Consider the following 18,331-nt stretch of genomic DNA (forward strand, 5'->3'; position numbering starts at 1 on the left):
AACATAAAACAGGTTGATCCACTCACTGTTAGCACAATTCTTTAGGAAATGTCTCAGAAAGAGTCATGCTCTAGACCAGGCACTGTAGCTCACGCCTGTAATTCTAGCACCCTGGGAGGCCGTGGCAGGAGGATCACTAGAGGCCAGGCCTGAACAACACAGCAAGAACATCTCTACAAAAAACAGAAAAATCAGCCAGGCGTGGTGGTGCAGGCCTGTTGTCCCAGCTCCTTGGGAGGCTGATGCAGGAGGACTACTTGAGCCCAGGAATTTGAGGTTGCTGTGAGCTATGATGATGCCACCACACTCTAGCCTAGGCAACAAGAACCTGCCCCCTACCCCCTGCCCCACCAAAAAAAAAAAAAAAAAAAAAAAAAAGTCATACTCATTACTGAGCATTTATTTCAATAAAAAAATTCAAAAGAAAACTCTACATTCAAAGTGTTTATAACAACAAAAATGTTAAATAAATATTCAACAACAAAGTTGCTCTGGTATAATAATGTAAGCTCACCAAAAACAGCCATAATGACTATATGTAATATTTATAAAATAACATTTTTAGAAGTAAAATACAAAACTGTACATGTAAAGACTGCTTCTCCTCATGCACTCCTCCATTATGGATCAAGACTGGAAAGAAAAATAACAGAAAGGTGCCTGTTGGTGTGGTGGGATTATGAATTACTTGTTACAAAATACTTGTTATGATTTACAACTTATTTTCTAATAAATAAAAATTGAGATTATGAGGGTCTGGAATTCCCTACAAATAAATAAGGCATTTTCTCTTAAGCAGACACATTCCACTTCAACATAATTTCAAAATGACAAAAGTTAGTAGCAGTTTCAAGGAAAGAGCTCATATCTTAAATTTCAAAACAGGTTGAGCATCTGTAATCCAAAACTCTGAAACTTTTTGAGCACCAATGTGACGCTCAAAAGAAATGTTCATTGGAACACTTCAGATTTCTGCAATGGTCAACCAGTTAAGTATAACACAAATACTCCAAAATCCAAAAAAATCCAAAGTCCAAAACACTCTGGTCCCAAGCATTTCAGAAAAGGGAGACTCAACCTGCAATAACTGAACTTCTCACTTTGAAAACCTTCGTTTAAATAAGGAATATTAAAAATGCTGTGGTTCCATTACAGGCCAGTTATTTTTTAAATTAAAAATAAATATATAAATCAAAGTTTTTTTGTTTTTCATTTTCACTTTCTCTTTCAGTTAAGGAATATGATCGTCCAAATTCTCACTTCCTGCTCATATAGCTACTCACTAAGTGAGTATCCTTGTCCTCTTTAGTCAGTTACCCAATACTTATATGTAAAGATTATTTTTAAATATTAAAATATTTTTGTTTTCTTCCTGTTCTCTTTCATTTTATTCAAATCACAAAAACCTGTCTAAGAATCAACATCTGCTATAATTTTTTTCATATTTCTCTACTGAGCATCATCACAATCTGGCTTCTATTAAATGCTTAAAATTTTTACCCTATTGTGGCAAATGGTTACTACTGAAAACAGATTTCCATAGTAACGGTCTCAAAAAAATATCTTTTGACTGAAATCTAATATATTCCTTTTTAGAAAAGTTTAACCTGTTGCATAATTATAATTATGCATTACATGAATTAGTAGATTTTTTAAAACATTTTCCTGGGTTATTAGGCACTGTTAATAGCTGTATCTAATACCTTTAAATAACACTTCCCCCAGTAGGAATGAAATCACACAATCACTTAAGACTGGTCAATCTTCTGCACCACATGTAAAAAAAACAACATTGCTTTTCTGGCTACTGAAGAAATAAAAGTTTTAGCATATGACGTACAATGTACACAAAAATACTACTTGCACACATCCTGAAATGCACAGCCTGCACTAGCTACTACTGGAAATAACCAAAAATAGTAAAAGACATTCTTTGCCCTGAAAGAACTTAAAAGATTAAAAACAAAAACCAAGAATCAAACTGATACGATTACAAGGCATTTTTTATTTATTTACTTTAGGAGAAATGGATTCTCGCTTAGTTGCCCAAAGCTGGTCTCGAACTCCTGGTCTCATGCAATCTTCCCTCTTCTACTTCCCACCTCCCAAAGTGCTGAGATTATAGGCATGGCTTGTTACCAGGTATTTTAAGATAGGGACACTGCTTAATAGCATGGGCCAGACTGTTAAACTTCACAACCTGCTACAGATAAAGAAAGAACAGTAATGAACCTGGGATAGGGCTGGTCAAGAGTGCCATAAAGGAGGTGGCAAAATTTACAGTGGGCAAGACAATGCAAAGGACATTCTACAATGAACAAAGGTAAACGTGAAAGCAGGTGGAGCAAGTGCCCACCTGGAGGACTGGCCATCAACCCAGGGCAGCAGTATGAGAGGGTAAAAAAAAACACAACTAAACTAGTGCTAGTTGCCAGTGTGGCTATAGGGGGCACTGAGGAGCTGGGCTCTAATCCAACAGGCAGCAACAAGGGGTATCATCATAAAATTCATTTTTAAAAGATTATCTGATGGTCCTCCACAAAATGGGGTGAGGGAAAGCAAATGGATGCTGAAAGTCTAAGCAAAGAGGCCACAGCAATAATCAAGGCATGAAATGGTAAAAGAAGGGATCTATGGAAGTGGAGGCAAGGATGGAACTGCAGCTTAGATGACTCTCTCAGCTTTCACAGCATGTTTTTAAAAAGAAAAAAAAAACTATATAATTTCAAAAGTTAAGAGTCATAGCTCATTACGATGATCAAGAATGAAGTCATTAAGTATACATAAGCCAGTCCATCACTGAAGTTCTTTTAATTAGGTATCTATTCTGCAGAGTCAGCTGAGTGCAAAAGCTACATCAAAATGGATCCAGGTATGTAAGAATATGGTACTGCAAGTTTACATTTTATAAGTCCTGAAAATCCACTGTGGGTTGCTGGGGAACAAACAGTAAGAGCAAAGAGAGCAATCAAGTAAGTAGAGATAAGAACTTGGTAGCTCTTAAATTATAGGACAACCACAAAGTAGACAGAATTGCAAACAGTGGGCTCTTCAATTGATGACTACTATTAAACTCCAAAATGCACAGGGGTTTCCTATGTTCTTTACACAACAAAGAACACAACCACCGTCAACAACTTCATCCTTAAAAGCAAACACATAAAAGACACCGTTCATACTTTCATAAACCAACTCCTTCGAAAAACATTCAGAAATACTATTAGCACCCCAAACTCTATGTTATTTTGTCATAAATTAGCCTGAAGAAGCTCTACTCTAATCCTTTCTTCACTGCACATCCCCTCCTGAATCTGAAATTAAAGCTTTCTTTATACTTTTCCATTTCAATTTATTGGGACAGAGCCAAAAGAAACAACTTTATTATCTTCATAAAACCTGACAGATTGACAAGGTTGTTCAGAAAATGATGAAATGCCTCGGGTGAATCGGGCTTTTCTGCATAATACAGGAACAGCATATAAGGAAACAGCACTATGTTACCTCCATTACCTATAAATAAGGTCATATGTTTTTACATATATATGAACTATATGGTTTCATTTACACCATACCACATTCATGTCATAATAGGTCTATATTTTAATAATTACATAAATGATTCTTATAATAGTATGTGAGAGCCCAGTGTATAAAAGACAAGCCTCCAAATCACTTAGGAAACTGTAAAGGTCACAAATAAAACTGTGAAAGTATCTAGATTGGTCGTGACCGACCCCCTTACATCCCTAAGCAGGAAGCAAAAAGCTCAACTGAGATAAGAAAGAATACTTCACCTCAAGACGGGACCAAATAGTCTAATCCATCCACACACCCAGTCAGCCTCAGGGTATTTTTAATTATTGAATTGACAAGACCAGGATCTCAGTATGGACAAGTTCCCTTTTTCTTTTGTTCCAGGAAATGAATATTTCATAGATATGGCTGCTACATATACAGGGAATATCAATACAGAAAATAAACTACTTTCTTTCTCTACATGCTTTGCTATAATGAGAACCACAGCATACATTAATCAAAATACAATGAATTAGCTTTGATGTTCTAGTCCCTTATCAGCAAAGTTACAGTAAACAAAAAGGAATTACACACAATATAGTTTAATACAAGTTTGAGCAAGCAATATAACAAATGTAACTCTAGTTTTCTAAACACCATTATGTCCGGTTGTGTGTATATAATGAGGATATGTTTCCATGCCCCAGCATCATATTGATCTGGTTACAACTATATTAAACAAAAAAATCCATTATAACAAATGCCTTTATATGAAATTCAACTTGTATAATAACATAACATTGCTGATTTATTATTTAGCTTATACACTTGATGCTTGCAAAAATTAACTAATGAATAACTCAAAAGGTACATATTTACAGAGAGGCTGAATAAATGCTGTCAATATTTATCCTGTCCTCCCCACTCCTACATCCCTGAGGATGGAAAAGACATCTGAACAGAAAATACAACCAATATTTTCAACTGAACTAAGGTCTCTTGGGTGACAGGGATGCCAACTTCTGGTGTAAAAGTCAAAGCAAAGAGGAATCCATGCTTAGAAAAAAAATATTTACTGTTACATGATTCTTTAAACACAATACATTAAGCAGCTACTGTTTACAAAGCGCACTATTAGCTGAAGGCCCTGACCTCAACAAACTTGTGTGTAAGGAAACAGAAAACATCACTACGTATGCACTAATCATTACATACAGAATAAATTTAGGCCATAAGAATTATACAGATCACTTGCTACTTGAATTCCTCTCCACAGCTTCTAGCTGGAGAGAACACAAAAGTTTTAATAGAGGAGCTGATCTCTGAAGCTGGATTTTGAATGAGTAGACCCTAAACGTGCAGAAACAAACAGTAGAAAAACTCAGGATTTGGAGTGAAAGATCTGGATTCAAACAGCTGGCTCATGACAGTATTAACCTCTCTAATGCTTGCTCACCTCATCTGTGAAAGATATTGCAGGACCACTATGAAAATTATAATCATATGAAGTGATTAGCAGAGTAACTGGGAAGATTGTATATGCTCAATGTTTTCTAGCTATTGTTTCTGAGACTAAAAAAATAGAATTTAAAGTTAATCCACATCTTGACATTGATAATCTTAGCTGGAGTCACTTGACCTTAGGGCTCATTTTCCTCACCTAAAAAAAAAAAATGGAATAATATCTCTCAAAACCTGTTAGGAAAGTCATATAGATAATAATATCAATGATATCATAGATAATGATATTGAAAGGTATTAATGTTTATTGTAATTATTTAGTTGGCTTACCCTCACTAAAGCACTCTGACGTGGATGAAAGAATATCATTTTAGCCAAAGGAGAATGATGAAAGGGAAGAAATTAAAACAGATTAAGCAGTAAGTATGTCGGATCAGCAAGAGCATGCTTTGCTGCATTCAAACATTCCAAGACAGCTACCTCAACATAAACAGCAGTAGGTCTGCCTAGTCTTCTAGTGCAGGCTAGAAGACAGATATCAGAATGAGCAGGGTTACACACAGGTCTCAAAGTGACAGGACAAAACTGGGAACCAGATTCCAAATGTCAAATGTACCCACATTTCCAAGGTTAGAAGTCACCTTCTCCTATCTTGTTCCTCCAAATCCTAAAATTATTATGAGGTCACAGGAATTTCCCCAAACAATACGTATGAAAAGGTCATATCGCCTCTAACACAGAGTTGGTCATTAACCTAATACAAGCAAGCCATTTATTTAGATCTTGTTCCTCCAGGCCACTTGGCCTGGCTAGCTTTGTTTTCTCTAAAGCAAACATTTCAGAACAAAGTGTCAAAAAAAAAAAAAAAAAAAATGCCCAAAAACCAGAAGGTTAACGGGACTAGGCATCTTTTACCATTTCTATCTGTACTCAAAAGCTACGTTTTGGGAGGGGGAAAAAAAGTGTTAGTTACACTGCTTGGTCAGATATTTTTATATTATTACACCTTGAAGCATTATTAATTTTTCCTCCCCTCTCCAAGAAAAGATAGACCATTTTGCTGGCAGACAATACATCTCCTTTCCAAAACTCAATCCATCTTGGAGTCGACTGAGCTACTTTTATGGGACTCTAATTGCAAGGAATTACCAGTTTAAGGTAGAAGCCCTTCCAGGGCTATGGACTCTAGAAGAAATTTTAGCTACCCAAATGCCTCCAATTCTGTGAGACACCGCCACAATGGAAAGATGTGGAAAAGAATTTAACAGACGTGGCCTCCACATCAGGCTCCCACTTGCCCTAATTCCAGAATTACCATCCCATGAACTCTGATGGACACTTTACTGTCATAGACAGCTGCAGACAGGTGAATTAGTCATTTTACGGAACCCAATGAAAAGTTACAAAATCTCTAAATCACAAGGGGGAAGTCAATCTAAAATGACCCTTAGATGCTCTCTGGTATATCCTTAAAAAGCCAGAACTATTCCTATTTTCGAAGACAGAAGAATTAAGGGCAGACTCCAAGAACCTTAGACCTGAAAAGGTTCTGGGAAACCATCCAGTCCAACATCTTTGTCTTACTGGTGGAAAAAAGCAAAGCCCAAAGAAGATGAATGTTTGAACCAAGGCTAGAAGCTGTGGCTTCAGGGTTCTGGCCCTGTACTATCCCAACAAGTTTTACTTTTCTTTGGGTTAACAGCACCCCCAAATCACTATCAAATTCTTCCCTCTGCGGGCCATTTTACCATCTCACACATAGGGACAGAATTCCTATATGTCTAATGAGAATCGGCAGCTATAATTTAAATATATCTCACCTTATTCTACTTCCTGCGAATAGGGTAGGAGAAGAACCACATATCTAAATACATTCCATTTATTTCAGAAATAGGATAGTACTCACTACTACCTTAACTTCCCTGGGTGGTTGCCAAGTTTACTACATGTAAAACATTAAGGAATCTTAAGAAGAAAAAAGTTCCCTGATTTTTAAAAGTCAGAAAAAACCAATTATGCAGAATAAGGTGCCTTTCTGCCAAAGACTCTCAAAGAACTTTCAATTAAAATTTCTCTCATCTTTAAAAAGTCCAACCTCTATAGGACATGGACAGTAACAATGCTGCCCTCCTATAGGTGGAGCAAATAAGTCGTGCAAGATCATAAATCAAACCGGTGTAGAAACAGAGGCCAGAAACCCAAGAATCAGTGAGCCTTCCTCTGTACTACAAAGATATCCTCTTGAATACTCAACTAACAGATTAATCTTTTCACATGTAAATAAAAGCTGCTAAATTATGTGCCTTTAAACATTTCAGGACTATCAGGTGGAATAAAAGGGGCTAGCAAGAAAGCAAATAAAATATTTCAAAATAATTTGTACCCCTAAACTAAGACATTTTCCTGTCTTCTTTTTATGAACAGAACTGACATAAAGCATTTGTACTGTGAGTCCTTCAGCTATTAACAGCTGCACTTCAGACAACCAGCAAGGTTTGAGAGTAATGTTTTAAGTAGCCACTTCTTAGGAAGATTTCTATTAAGAAATGCTCTAAATCTTTCAAAGTGACACCAAGAATCCAGTAGTGGCTTTGAAGAAAAAAATGTGATAAGAGCCAGGCAGCACTAACTACTAGAAATCAATTACTTTGAATGGAACCAATTCTGAAGATTCATACATTCTTAAACATAAGTATTATTTACGCTAATGAGGACTTGTGCGTGTGTGTGTGCACACAAAAACATATAAAATAATTGCAACAAAAATATGCTGCTCCTAGCTTAAAGTTGTACAATTTACTTGACCTTTTAGTGTTTACATGGGTAAATACTATATTTAAGCACACTCCCTCTCAGAGATGCTTTATTGTTAAAAAGGAAGGAAATTTATTAATCAGAAGCTGTGCTTTTTTACTTTATTATAAAAGTTTATTTTCATTTTGTGCTGTTCTCCCATTACTACAAAAAAACATACTCCCAACCTACGTCTATCCAAATCCTAACTAGACTAGAAGCTGTTTCTCAGTGTGTACACCTCCTCCATTAATCTCCAACTAGTCCTGCCAATAATGATCCTTCCTTCTCTAAACTTCAACCATATACAGCAAAAAACCGTTTACTCTGTTTTCATGTGTATATTCACTGTTTCCTCAACTAGTTCCTTGAGCACAGACACCTCACTCCATACTTGGGTTTGTCCCTTCATGTCTAGACACTGAGTTATACTTTCAAAAAATAACTTTAGTAAGTATTCTATATTTTGGAAGAGGGTATTGTAAGGCATATTTTTAATCCTCCCCTAAAATATTGATTTTTATAAAGCTTACTAAAATGCAATGGTTTACCTCTCAATTATTTTATAAGTATTGGCTTAATTTACTTTTCTTTTTTTTTTTTTTTTTTTTTTTTTGACAGGGTCTTGTTCCTATTGCCTGGGTTAGAGTACAGTGGTACCATCATAATTCATCACATAGCCTCAAACTCCTGGGCTCAAGCAATCCTCTTGCCTCAGCCTTCCCAGTAGCTGGGACTACAGGTGTGCATCACCACGCCCAATCAATTTTTCTATTTTTATTTTTGCAGAGATGGGGTCCAGCTATGTTGCCCGGGCTAGTTTCAAACTCCTGGCCTCAAGTGATCCTCCCATTTTGGCCTCCCAAAGTGCTAGGATTACAGGCGCGAGCCACCATGCCTGGCCATTTACTCTAAATTAAGGGCACAAGCTTTGCAGTTAGAGGAAGCCAGGTCAAAATTTCATCACTTACTATGTGTGTTATCCTGGGCAAATTAATTCATCTCTCTCGGACTTGTTCCTTATCTGGATAAAAGAACTGTCCTCCATAGTTATTGATGAGATAATGCATACAAACCTCTTACCATCTGCCTATTAAGTGGTCAAGAAATGGTAGCTGTTATTGTTACTTTGTGAGTAACGGGGACAGGAGGAAGAGTGACAGAGCATTAGTGCTAGAATATACTTAGTTTCATTATTAATATATGCCTATATCCATGCCTGAAGAATTATATACATATACAAAAAATGGCATTTCTGGAAGAAAAAATGATACAGAATTTAACACTGTCAACTTGTCATTTAAATAAAATTTACCCTCTATTTAAATTATGTTCACTACTTGATTAAAATTAAGCATTTAGCAATTACAGGGCATTATTGGTATGTTGTATCAGTAATTAAAAAAAAAAAAACCCAACCTGGAATTGGATTTTTGGTGGAGTAGATCAGGGTGGAATCACAGGGGTGGGGAAGAAGATAAATTTAGTTTCTCTTTCTATACTTAATATCTTACAAACCTGTTAACTTTCTGTTGAAACTACGCTCCAAAAATTAAGTGACAAAAGTCTTTTATGCAATAACCATATAGGGTTTATTGATGTGCACTGTTTCAACATTAGGCAGGCACAGGAAACACAAGGACATCTATCTACCAGTCATCTCGTAAAGCTCAAGGGGGTAAACAAAAACAGGTCAAAAACCCATGAACCCAAGATGATAGGACACTGGACTCTGTGACCACAAGATGATGCAGAAAAGTTGGAAACAAAATCTGTAACAAAGGAAGCAAGAAGCTCAAGACCAAAACACAAAGATTTTAACTATTCAATGTCTAACCACAAAGGCAATCAATATTTGTTATAAATTCTGAAGAGGAATTATCTTAAATTTTGAATCCTCAGAACCTAGCACAGTGCCTAGATGAAATATTTGCTAAATCAAAGAACAAATGTATCTAATGAATGGTATAAATGACAAATCTAGAATATAGCAATTCTTTCTCTTTTAAAACATTAAAGTCAATGTGGGAGCTGTTAAACAACAGATATACAAAAAAATAAAACATTAGAGAAAACCTAAGGTTACTCTCTAGAACAAGAGGGCCACAACCAAATGCCCCCATTTGTGAGCCTGTGACATTTTAAGCAATTAATTCAAACTGTGTATTCTACCTATGGCATCAATATATGCTTATTGTCAATAACTAGAATCACCAGAAGGTGGCTATACTTTAGCTATCGATATTTCCATTTCTTTTTAGAATTATGGTACCCTTCTCTAGGAACATAATGAATGAAAGTATATTTTATTTTTACAAATTTTAAACATCACAAACAAAGCTCATGTCTGAATTTTCTCTTTGGGATGATGGTTCAGGTCTCTATCTCCATAAAAAAAACTATTTCACCAGAAACCTATCAATCTCCCCTTCACAATGGAGCACTAAACAATTTCCTCAAAAAAGGCACTACTCTAAAAACAGATTATCGACATACTCTGGTCAGCAGCAATCTAAGAGTTCTTTTCCATTGCAAAAGAACCTAGCCATTGGAAAATGAGGCAAAGGTAAGAACATTTGATACATATAAAATTAAAATTTCTTAAAATTTTAATGTCTAAATTTGTATGTGACTTATTAACATTTAATAATTTGTGTTCATATTTTGCCTTTTTTGTTTGTTTTAGACATTAGGCTATGGTTAATATTCTTCTTATAATGATATAGATAGTTTTGGCAAAATTCTCCAGCATCCCATTCCTATCATGAGGATGGCAACAAGGAAGAGCAAGCACATACTTCTGGAGACTAGATTCAGACACACTTGATGAAAGACAACTCCAATCTTCCCTTAAAAACAGACCCACTTTTCTGAAACACCAGTTCACTTACCTCTCCCATCGCTCTTCCCTCCAGAGCAAGTGCCTGAAAATCATGATTCAGTTCATCCATAGAACGTACCTATTGTTCAAAATAGAGAAGGGAAAAGCTTCAAGTCAGCATCGTGAATTTTACATACACACTACAAACAACTGAAAAACTTTTCTATGTTTACTTTCAGATATTAACAAGGAAAACACCAATAATCAAGTGACTGAGATTAAACATTCACTTACCTTTGACCGTCGGGGTTCAGCAATGACCCCTACTTTCTCCCTCCCATTCCCTTGTATTTTCAAAACATGAAAAACATACAATCCAGAAAAAGAAAAAGCAAATTCCATCACCTGAGAATTATGTTAGCTATTTTTCATACATTTTAATTTAGCAATTAAAGACCAACAAGCTGAAGAGCAATGATGTTTTAGAGATGATTATGCGAACTACACTTGGCTAAGGAGTCAAAAGATGACAGTGTTCCTTCCCAACTGTAAATAGTTAAGTGTAAGTTAGGGAACTTGTTTGATCCAATCCACTATTTCTTTAGTAAACCCTGTACTTTGCAAGCTGCAAACCATATAATGGAGTGTCCCAACACTTCTCCATATTGGAAGATCCCTATAGGCTCCCTGAACCTCAAAACCAGAGGAAAAAATAGCACATTATCACAAAATTCCCTCCAAATCTTACTTATTAAATGTATTCCTACCCACAGCATAACAATCTCTTTAGGCTTCAGTTTACTCATTTCCAAAATCAATACTACAGGGCAATATCAACATCAAAGACCAACCGTGAAATAGATTGTTCAAAATAGTTACAATTAAAAAGCCTTTTTTGTCCACTAGTCTACTGGTCTTCTCAGTTATGAACAGCAAGCCATCTCTGCTGCCTGAGACCAGAGTCCCTGCTCATCCCTGGGCAAGGGATTCAAAAGTACAGTCCCAGCCAGTGTGGTGGCATGCCCATCGTTCACTACTCAGGAGGCAGAGGCAAGAGGATTGCTTGAGCCCAGGAGTTGGAAACTAGCCCAGGCAGCGTGGCAAAACCATCTCAAAAAAAAAAAAGTTCCTCGTTTATTAAAGAGGACATCTCTTCTGCCTACCTGAAAAAGACTGATTACCTGAAGCAGTAGTCTCTCAAACCCACTCCTCTGATCACCATTACCTCCCAATGTTGGTGGTACAATTTCTAGCAGTGGGCAAATGCAAAGAAAGTCAAGTTAGGGTCAAGCAAGGGGAAGGAAGACTATGGAGAGCATGAACCAGAATACAGTTAAGAGAATCAATTTAAGAATTTTATTAACATGCTACCTATATCACCTAAGAATCTTAACGCACCTCAACTAACACTACTTAAAAATAGTTGCATTATTGTTTTAAATCAATGCTTTTAAAACTCAGAGCTGAAACTCTGCAATAAATAACACACTATGTCACTAAAAGATACAGTTTTGGAATGCTCGCTAAAAATGGAAATTTATAAAATTCTAAATGAAGCTAAAATTCAGTTATATTAGCACAAAGAGACAGAGGCAAGGTTTGTTATTGAGCTGTAACAGTTTCAAAAGGTCTTGAAAAAGGAGCTATGATCACCTTACAAGGTGTTTATATTACTTAGGTAAGCACACTGAATAGGTTCCTAAACTGTACATAGTAAAAATAAAGGGGGGCAGGGAGGATGAGGACAAGATGTTAGCTGGAAATTCTACAAATGTTATATGAAATGATTCTGAACCTTCAGGCCAACACTAACACCTACAAAGCACGCAAATCAAATGTACATAGCTCTGTTTCTAGCTCTTTCTATGGAATCTAATCACACATTTAATTTGAGCTAGACATTTCTTGGAAATCCAAAAATCTACAAATCTCATTTTAACCAGGAATATTGGAAATTCTATTAGTATTTCCTAAGGAAACTAAGTAAGAGGAGTAAGGGAAGGCAAAGAACATGCACTACACATAATCATCACAACAATCTCATGGTAATTATTCCCATTTAAGAGATTAGAAAATTGACCCTCAGAGAAATCATTTCCCCAACCATTCTTAAGTAGGGAAGAGCACAAGATGAAACTGAGGCTCAGAGCACTTAAATGGCATTGCCAGGATCTTAATCCAGGTCTTCCAATTTAAAGTCCAATGCCCTTTCTGTATCTCCAAGCTGCACCACGGCAGCCACAGAAGTTTCCACCCCAGTATTCTATTCTATTAAGGATATAGATAAAACCGCCTTCTATTTCTGCTGTGGACTTTGGTGGGTGGGCTCCCTTGGTCTTCTTGCCTTTCCTTTCCACTGTCTCCTCCCCTGCCTTCAAAACTGCCCTTGCAGCTTTTTCAATACCTTTCTATACCATCTTCCCACTATTATTTGCTCTCTCTCACCATTTATTTGCGCGCGTGCGCGCTCTCTCTCTCTCTCTCTCTGGTCTCCTCCTTCCCTGTGTTTACCTCTCTCTTCACCCACTGCAGCACTCCCTCTGTCAGGGTGTCTCCCTCTGCCTAACCTATACAGAAACCACACTCTTCCCCTATCCCTGGGTACCACCCTCCTACCTCATATCGGCCAACTGTTGAATCAGGAGCCTCACTTTCTGAAGTTTTCTTTGCTAGTCCAGAAAATCCATTTTAAACTCTTCACCCACAGTTGACTAATTCAGATAAACCAAGTGGTTGTCACAAAAGTGTTTTTAACTAGTCAAGAACTTATTTGTTTATAATAAGAGCTGTATGGTCATTGACACCAAGCAGACTCTCCAGACAAAATTCCTCCTACAAAACAAAACTAACAGTCAGAAAAAGATGCTCAGAAACCAAGAGAAATCAAAGAATGAAGAAAGAGACGACTGTAATAAATATTTTAGGCTGGTAACAAAAAGGCCTTCCATCATAAAGAAGAAAAGCTGCCTGTCAATTATAATCAGAGTAAATGCTCCTTATCAAGATAGAATAATCCTTTCTTCAAGTTCTTGTGCGCTATCCCTCCCTTTTCTCTAGAAATCAATTTGAGTGGCAGGTTGTGGTTATTAGGTTATTAAGTATGGAATGTCCGATTTCCTTAAGTACTAAGTTTGACAGCTGGTATCTCTGACATTTCACTTTGACATTTTTTTTTTTTAATTGTGAAAGTACATCCTCATTCTTTCAAATGCAAGTTTTGGCTTGTGATCTTTCAAATTTTTTTTTAGAGCACTTTTTGTGAAACCATGGATAAGTCAAAAATTCATGTTATTTTTTAATATGAGTTCCGTCGCGGAACCAATGCAATGCAGACAGCTCAAAAGATCAACAAAGTGTTTGGGAGGATGTGGCTAATGAATGCACAGTACGTCGATGGTTTAAGAAGTTCCGTTCTGGTGATTTTAATCTTGAAAATGAGCCACATGGGTGACCTGAGACCAAAGTGGATAATGATGAGCTGAAAGCTGTAGTGGAAGCCAATCCACCTCAACCTATGTATGAATTAGCAGCAAGGTTTGACATTACTATTCCAGCAATACTGGACCATTTGAAACAAATGGGCAAGGTAAAGAAGCTGGATAGATGGGTTCTGAATAAATTAAACAAGCATTAGAAGAGAAATTGTCTCAAAGCTTGCCTTTCTTTTCTGTAAAGGGGACATAAAAGCAAACCATTTATACACCATATTGTTACATATGATGAAAAATGGATTCTTTTTGACAATAGCAAGTGCTGGATAAAGATGAAGTGCCAAAACACAGTCCAAAACTGAATATTCATCAAACAAAGCTAATGGTGTCTCTTTGGTGATCCAGCTCTGGTATTATCCACTACAGCTTCATGAAACCTGGTCAACTGATTACAGCAGATGTCTACTGCAACCAATTGGATGAAATGATGAGGATGCTTGCAACTAAGCAGCCTAGACTGGTCAATAGAGACAGGCCAATCTTCTTGCAAGACCACATGTCACAAAAAACAATGCTGCTCTAAACTACAGAAGCTGGAATTGGAAACTCTCTGTCATCCACTGTATTTACCAGATCTTGCACCAACTGACTACCACTTCTTCCAGACTTTGGACCACTTCTTGCAAGGAAAAATATTTAATTCTCAACAAGCTGTGGAAAACCTTTCATGATTTCATTGCCACCCTCCAGGCTTCTTCACTGCTGGCATAATAAACAAGCTACTGTTAAGATGGCAAAACTGTGTCAATAGTTTAGATACATATTTTGATTAATTGTACTGCTTCTTATTTAAGATCTAATAAACTAAACTTTTGATTCTAAATTGGACGTTTCATATTTAATGACCTAATAATTTCTAGTATTACTAATTCCTTCTTGTTTTCCCTATATCATCTCTAATACTCCCTTCCTTCCTTCAACTAACTGACCTCAACCTTTTCTATCTTCTTTAGTTTCACAAAACTATTTCCTACTTTTCTCTTTAGGACACTTGCCCATAATGTATAACTCTCTTATCCCATCTAGGGCTTTCTCTGCAGCTGCCCCTCCCCATAAAGGCTTCTCCCACTCCCTTTACCAAACAGGCAAGGCAAGCTGACTTTAGTGCCTGACCTAACTCCACATTGCTCCCTTTATCCCATCCAAGGACATCATCCAAACACATGACCTATACTTCTGAAGTTTCATTTCCAGAACCCAGAACTTTCTTTTGTGAGTCTCAACGCCTACGTTCTTCTTCTAACCAGGGATCCTGCCCTAACTAGAACCATAATTTGGGCCAGGTACAGTGGCTCACGCCTATAATCCTAGCACTCAGGGAGGCCTAGGCAGGAGTACTGCTTGAGGCCAGGAGTTCGAGACCAATCTGAGCAAGAGTAAGACCCCGTTTCTAGTAAAAATAGAAAAAATTAGCGGGGCATGGTGACTTGAGCCTATAGTTCCAGCTACTCAGGAGGCTGAGGCAGGAGGAGAGCTACAGCCCACGAGTTTGAGGTTGTAGTGAGCTGTGATTTACGCCACTGCATTCTATCTGGGGCAACAAAGCAAGAACCTATCTCCCAAAAAAAAAAAAAAAAAAGACAACAACAACAAAAAAAAGAGCCATAATTTAGGCAAATTGAATTAAATTGGTGCTCTACCACATAGGATGTTACAAAAACAGCCAGGCACAGTGGCACACACCTGTAGTCCCAGCTACTTGAGAGGCTGAGTCGGGAGGATCTCCTCATCCTTGAACCCCACAAGAGTTTGAGGCTACAGTGCACTATGATTACACCTGTGAACAGCCACTGCACTAGAGTCTGGGCAACAGAGAGACCCCGTCTCTAAAAATAAATTTTTTTTTTTAAATCGAAACAAACCCGGAACTATATTCCACATTTTGGAAAACTAAAAATTAAAGCCATCACTTTACAAATCATCATATTAAGAATCATAATCATATTCTAAAAGTGCCTGCCCAGTTCATCACCTCTTGGGAAGCCCTGGTTATCACACCCAACATCCCTTAGACGAATCAGAATGGAAACCCGTATACTTCACTGTTTCCTCATCTGTAAAACTGAGTTAGTATCAGTTTATTTTACAAGTTTGTTGTAATGATTTTTTTTAAAGAGATGAGGTTCTGCTCTGTCACTGTTTTAATGTTTAAATGAGACAAAATGTCCAATACTTAGTAAGCACTTAACCTTTCCACCTCACACATTATTCTCTGTAAGTTATTAAAATATCTCCACACATTCAGCCCCTCTTCCGGCACCCTCACAGGGCAATTTTTAGTCATTCTTTGTTCAGGTGGAAGAAAGGGACAGGAGGCTCTCTCTAGTTCAGCATTTCCATAATCAATAGATTAGAAGTACCCAGATCACTTGAACATCTAATTTACATTCTAAAATGCAGCATTTCAATCTATATCCTTTTTTTTTTTTTTAAGAGATAGGATCTCATTCTATCACTCAGACTGGAGTGAAGTGGCTTGATTATAGCTCACTGTAGCCTCGAACTCCTGAACTCAAACGATCCTCCTGCCTCAGTCCCTCAAGTAGCTAGAACTACAGGCAAGTGCCACAACCCTGAGCTAATTTTTTAAAATTATTTTTTGTAGACACCAGATCTCCTTGCGTTGCCCAGGCTGGCCTCGAACTCCTGGCCTCAAGAGATCTTCCTGCCTCAGTCTCCCAAAGAGCTGAGATTATAGGCATGAGCCGCCATGTGCAGCCTATATCCATTTTATAATCATAATTCCCAGCCAAACCATCAGTTCAGAGAAACTTCCATTCTCCATTTTTATCCATTCAGAAACTTCCCCACCACCCCCAACTCTCCCTTAAAAACAAACAAACAAACAAACAAACACTGGCTCAAACCCACGATGTTTTAGTTATATTTTTAAAAAAAGGTCATCTTCTAAATGTCTTCATTCCTTGACTTCCATACCATCACTATGGTCTCCTGATTCTCCTAGCTCTCTATCTAGATTGCTGCCTTTCTTTCTGCCAGTCTACACCTGTAGACTGTAGTCAAGAAAAATAAACCACAACACTCTTAAACACAAAGGCATTCTGAATTGTAAGAAGTTAATGATCCAAATGGAAATACAGGTTATTTTATTAATTATAATTTATCAGTTTTTTAAGCAGATATTTATTATTGAACACTGAACCTCAAAGAGCAGAATAAAGCAAACACCATGGCATGGTAGACCATGCAGTCTGGAACAAAATCACTAAAAAAGCACCAGGATTTGATAGTACTCTGGTTCAATTCTTGGCCTTGCTTTGCTTGCATTCCTGTCCTTGGATTACTGTCCTTTAACTGCTCAGTGTGTCTTTACAGTGAATGTCCCTTTACTTGAACCAGTTTGACCAGTTCTCTGTTGCTTGTACAGAGGAACCAAACTCAGATAAAACAGACTATCACTGAGTTGGGGTAGTCACTAAATCATACCGGAAATTTCTATTTTAAAACAAATTAACAAATATAATGTACTCAGAAAACTAAAATTTGACAAATCAACAATTTTTGAACATTTTCTGTAACAGACATTTTTGGAGGCATCTCCCTAGAAAGGGCAACTTCACGGCTCTCATCATCTCTGGCCACAAAGATATTCTGACACCAAGAGGATTCCCCTAAAACAACCAAACCTTTAGAACCTGGTGAAAAATGATAAATGGACAGAATCAGACTGGGCCAGATAGCTAAAGTGAAATTTCCCCCAAAACTTGGCAGTTGTACCTGTCATTTTGGGTCAAGCATAATCTGATAAATAAGCATAAGGCAGCAGTCGAAGAGAAAGAATGTGCTGAAAGAAGCAGAGACAAGAGACTTCTGTGCCCCTAAGAAACACAAAGCCTCCCAGGGTCCAGGAGGCCCATGTATATATTTCCTGCTCCACATTTCAGAAAATCCCTGGTGTTCTTTCATTAAAGGCCCTGGATTTTTGCTAACTAGAGTATATTTCTATGCCTTGAGACTAAAACTGCTTTTGCAAGATTATTTCCTCATAAAAGTAGGTTTTTCATTTTCACACCTACTTTTGTTCTCCTGGAGGATTTTTTTGTGCGTGCAAGCCTAGATCATGATGGCTCCATTTCACTAACAGAGATCTACAACAATACAAGCAGAAGAGTTGATGCCAACCACCATTATGGAAAGGAGATGCCAGTGAGAAAAAGCTAGGCAAAGGCAGGAGTAACTTGAGCAATGAGAAAAGGAAGTGGAAATATGCAAATTCATCTAATTTGAA

General features: G+C 37.2%; 1 protein-coding gene across 10 annotated transcripts in view; it reads right to left on the reverse strand.

The window, feature by feature from the left end:
• The window catches only part of PUM1 (pumilio RNA binding family member 1), a 125,751-nt gene that overhangs the window by 73,037 nt on the left and 34,383 nt on the right, over window positions 1–18,331 (reverse strand). For all 10 annotated transcript variants that reach the window (XM_069479690.1, XM_069479689.1, XM_069479695.1 and 7 more), the window contains one exon: window positions 10,662–10,730. In XM_069479690.1, the coding sequence (XP_069335791.1) occupies window positions 10,662–10,730 (69 nt within the window). The remainder of the gene's footprint in view (window positions 1–10,661; window positions 10,731–18,331) is intronic.

The sequence above is a fragment of the Eulemur rufifrons genome, chromosome 8, assembly GCF_041146395.1.
Source record: "Eulemur rufifrons isolate Redbay chromosome 8, OSU_ERuf_1, whole genome shotgun sequence".
Lineage (NCBI taxonomy): Eukaryota > Metazoa > Chordata > Mammalia > Primates > Lemuridae > Eulemur > Eulemur rufifrons.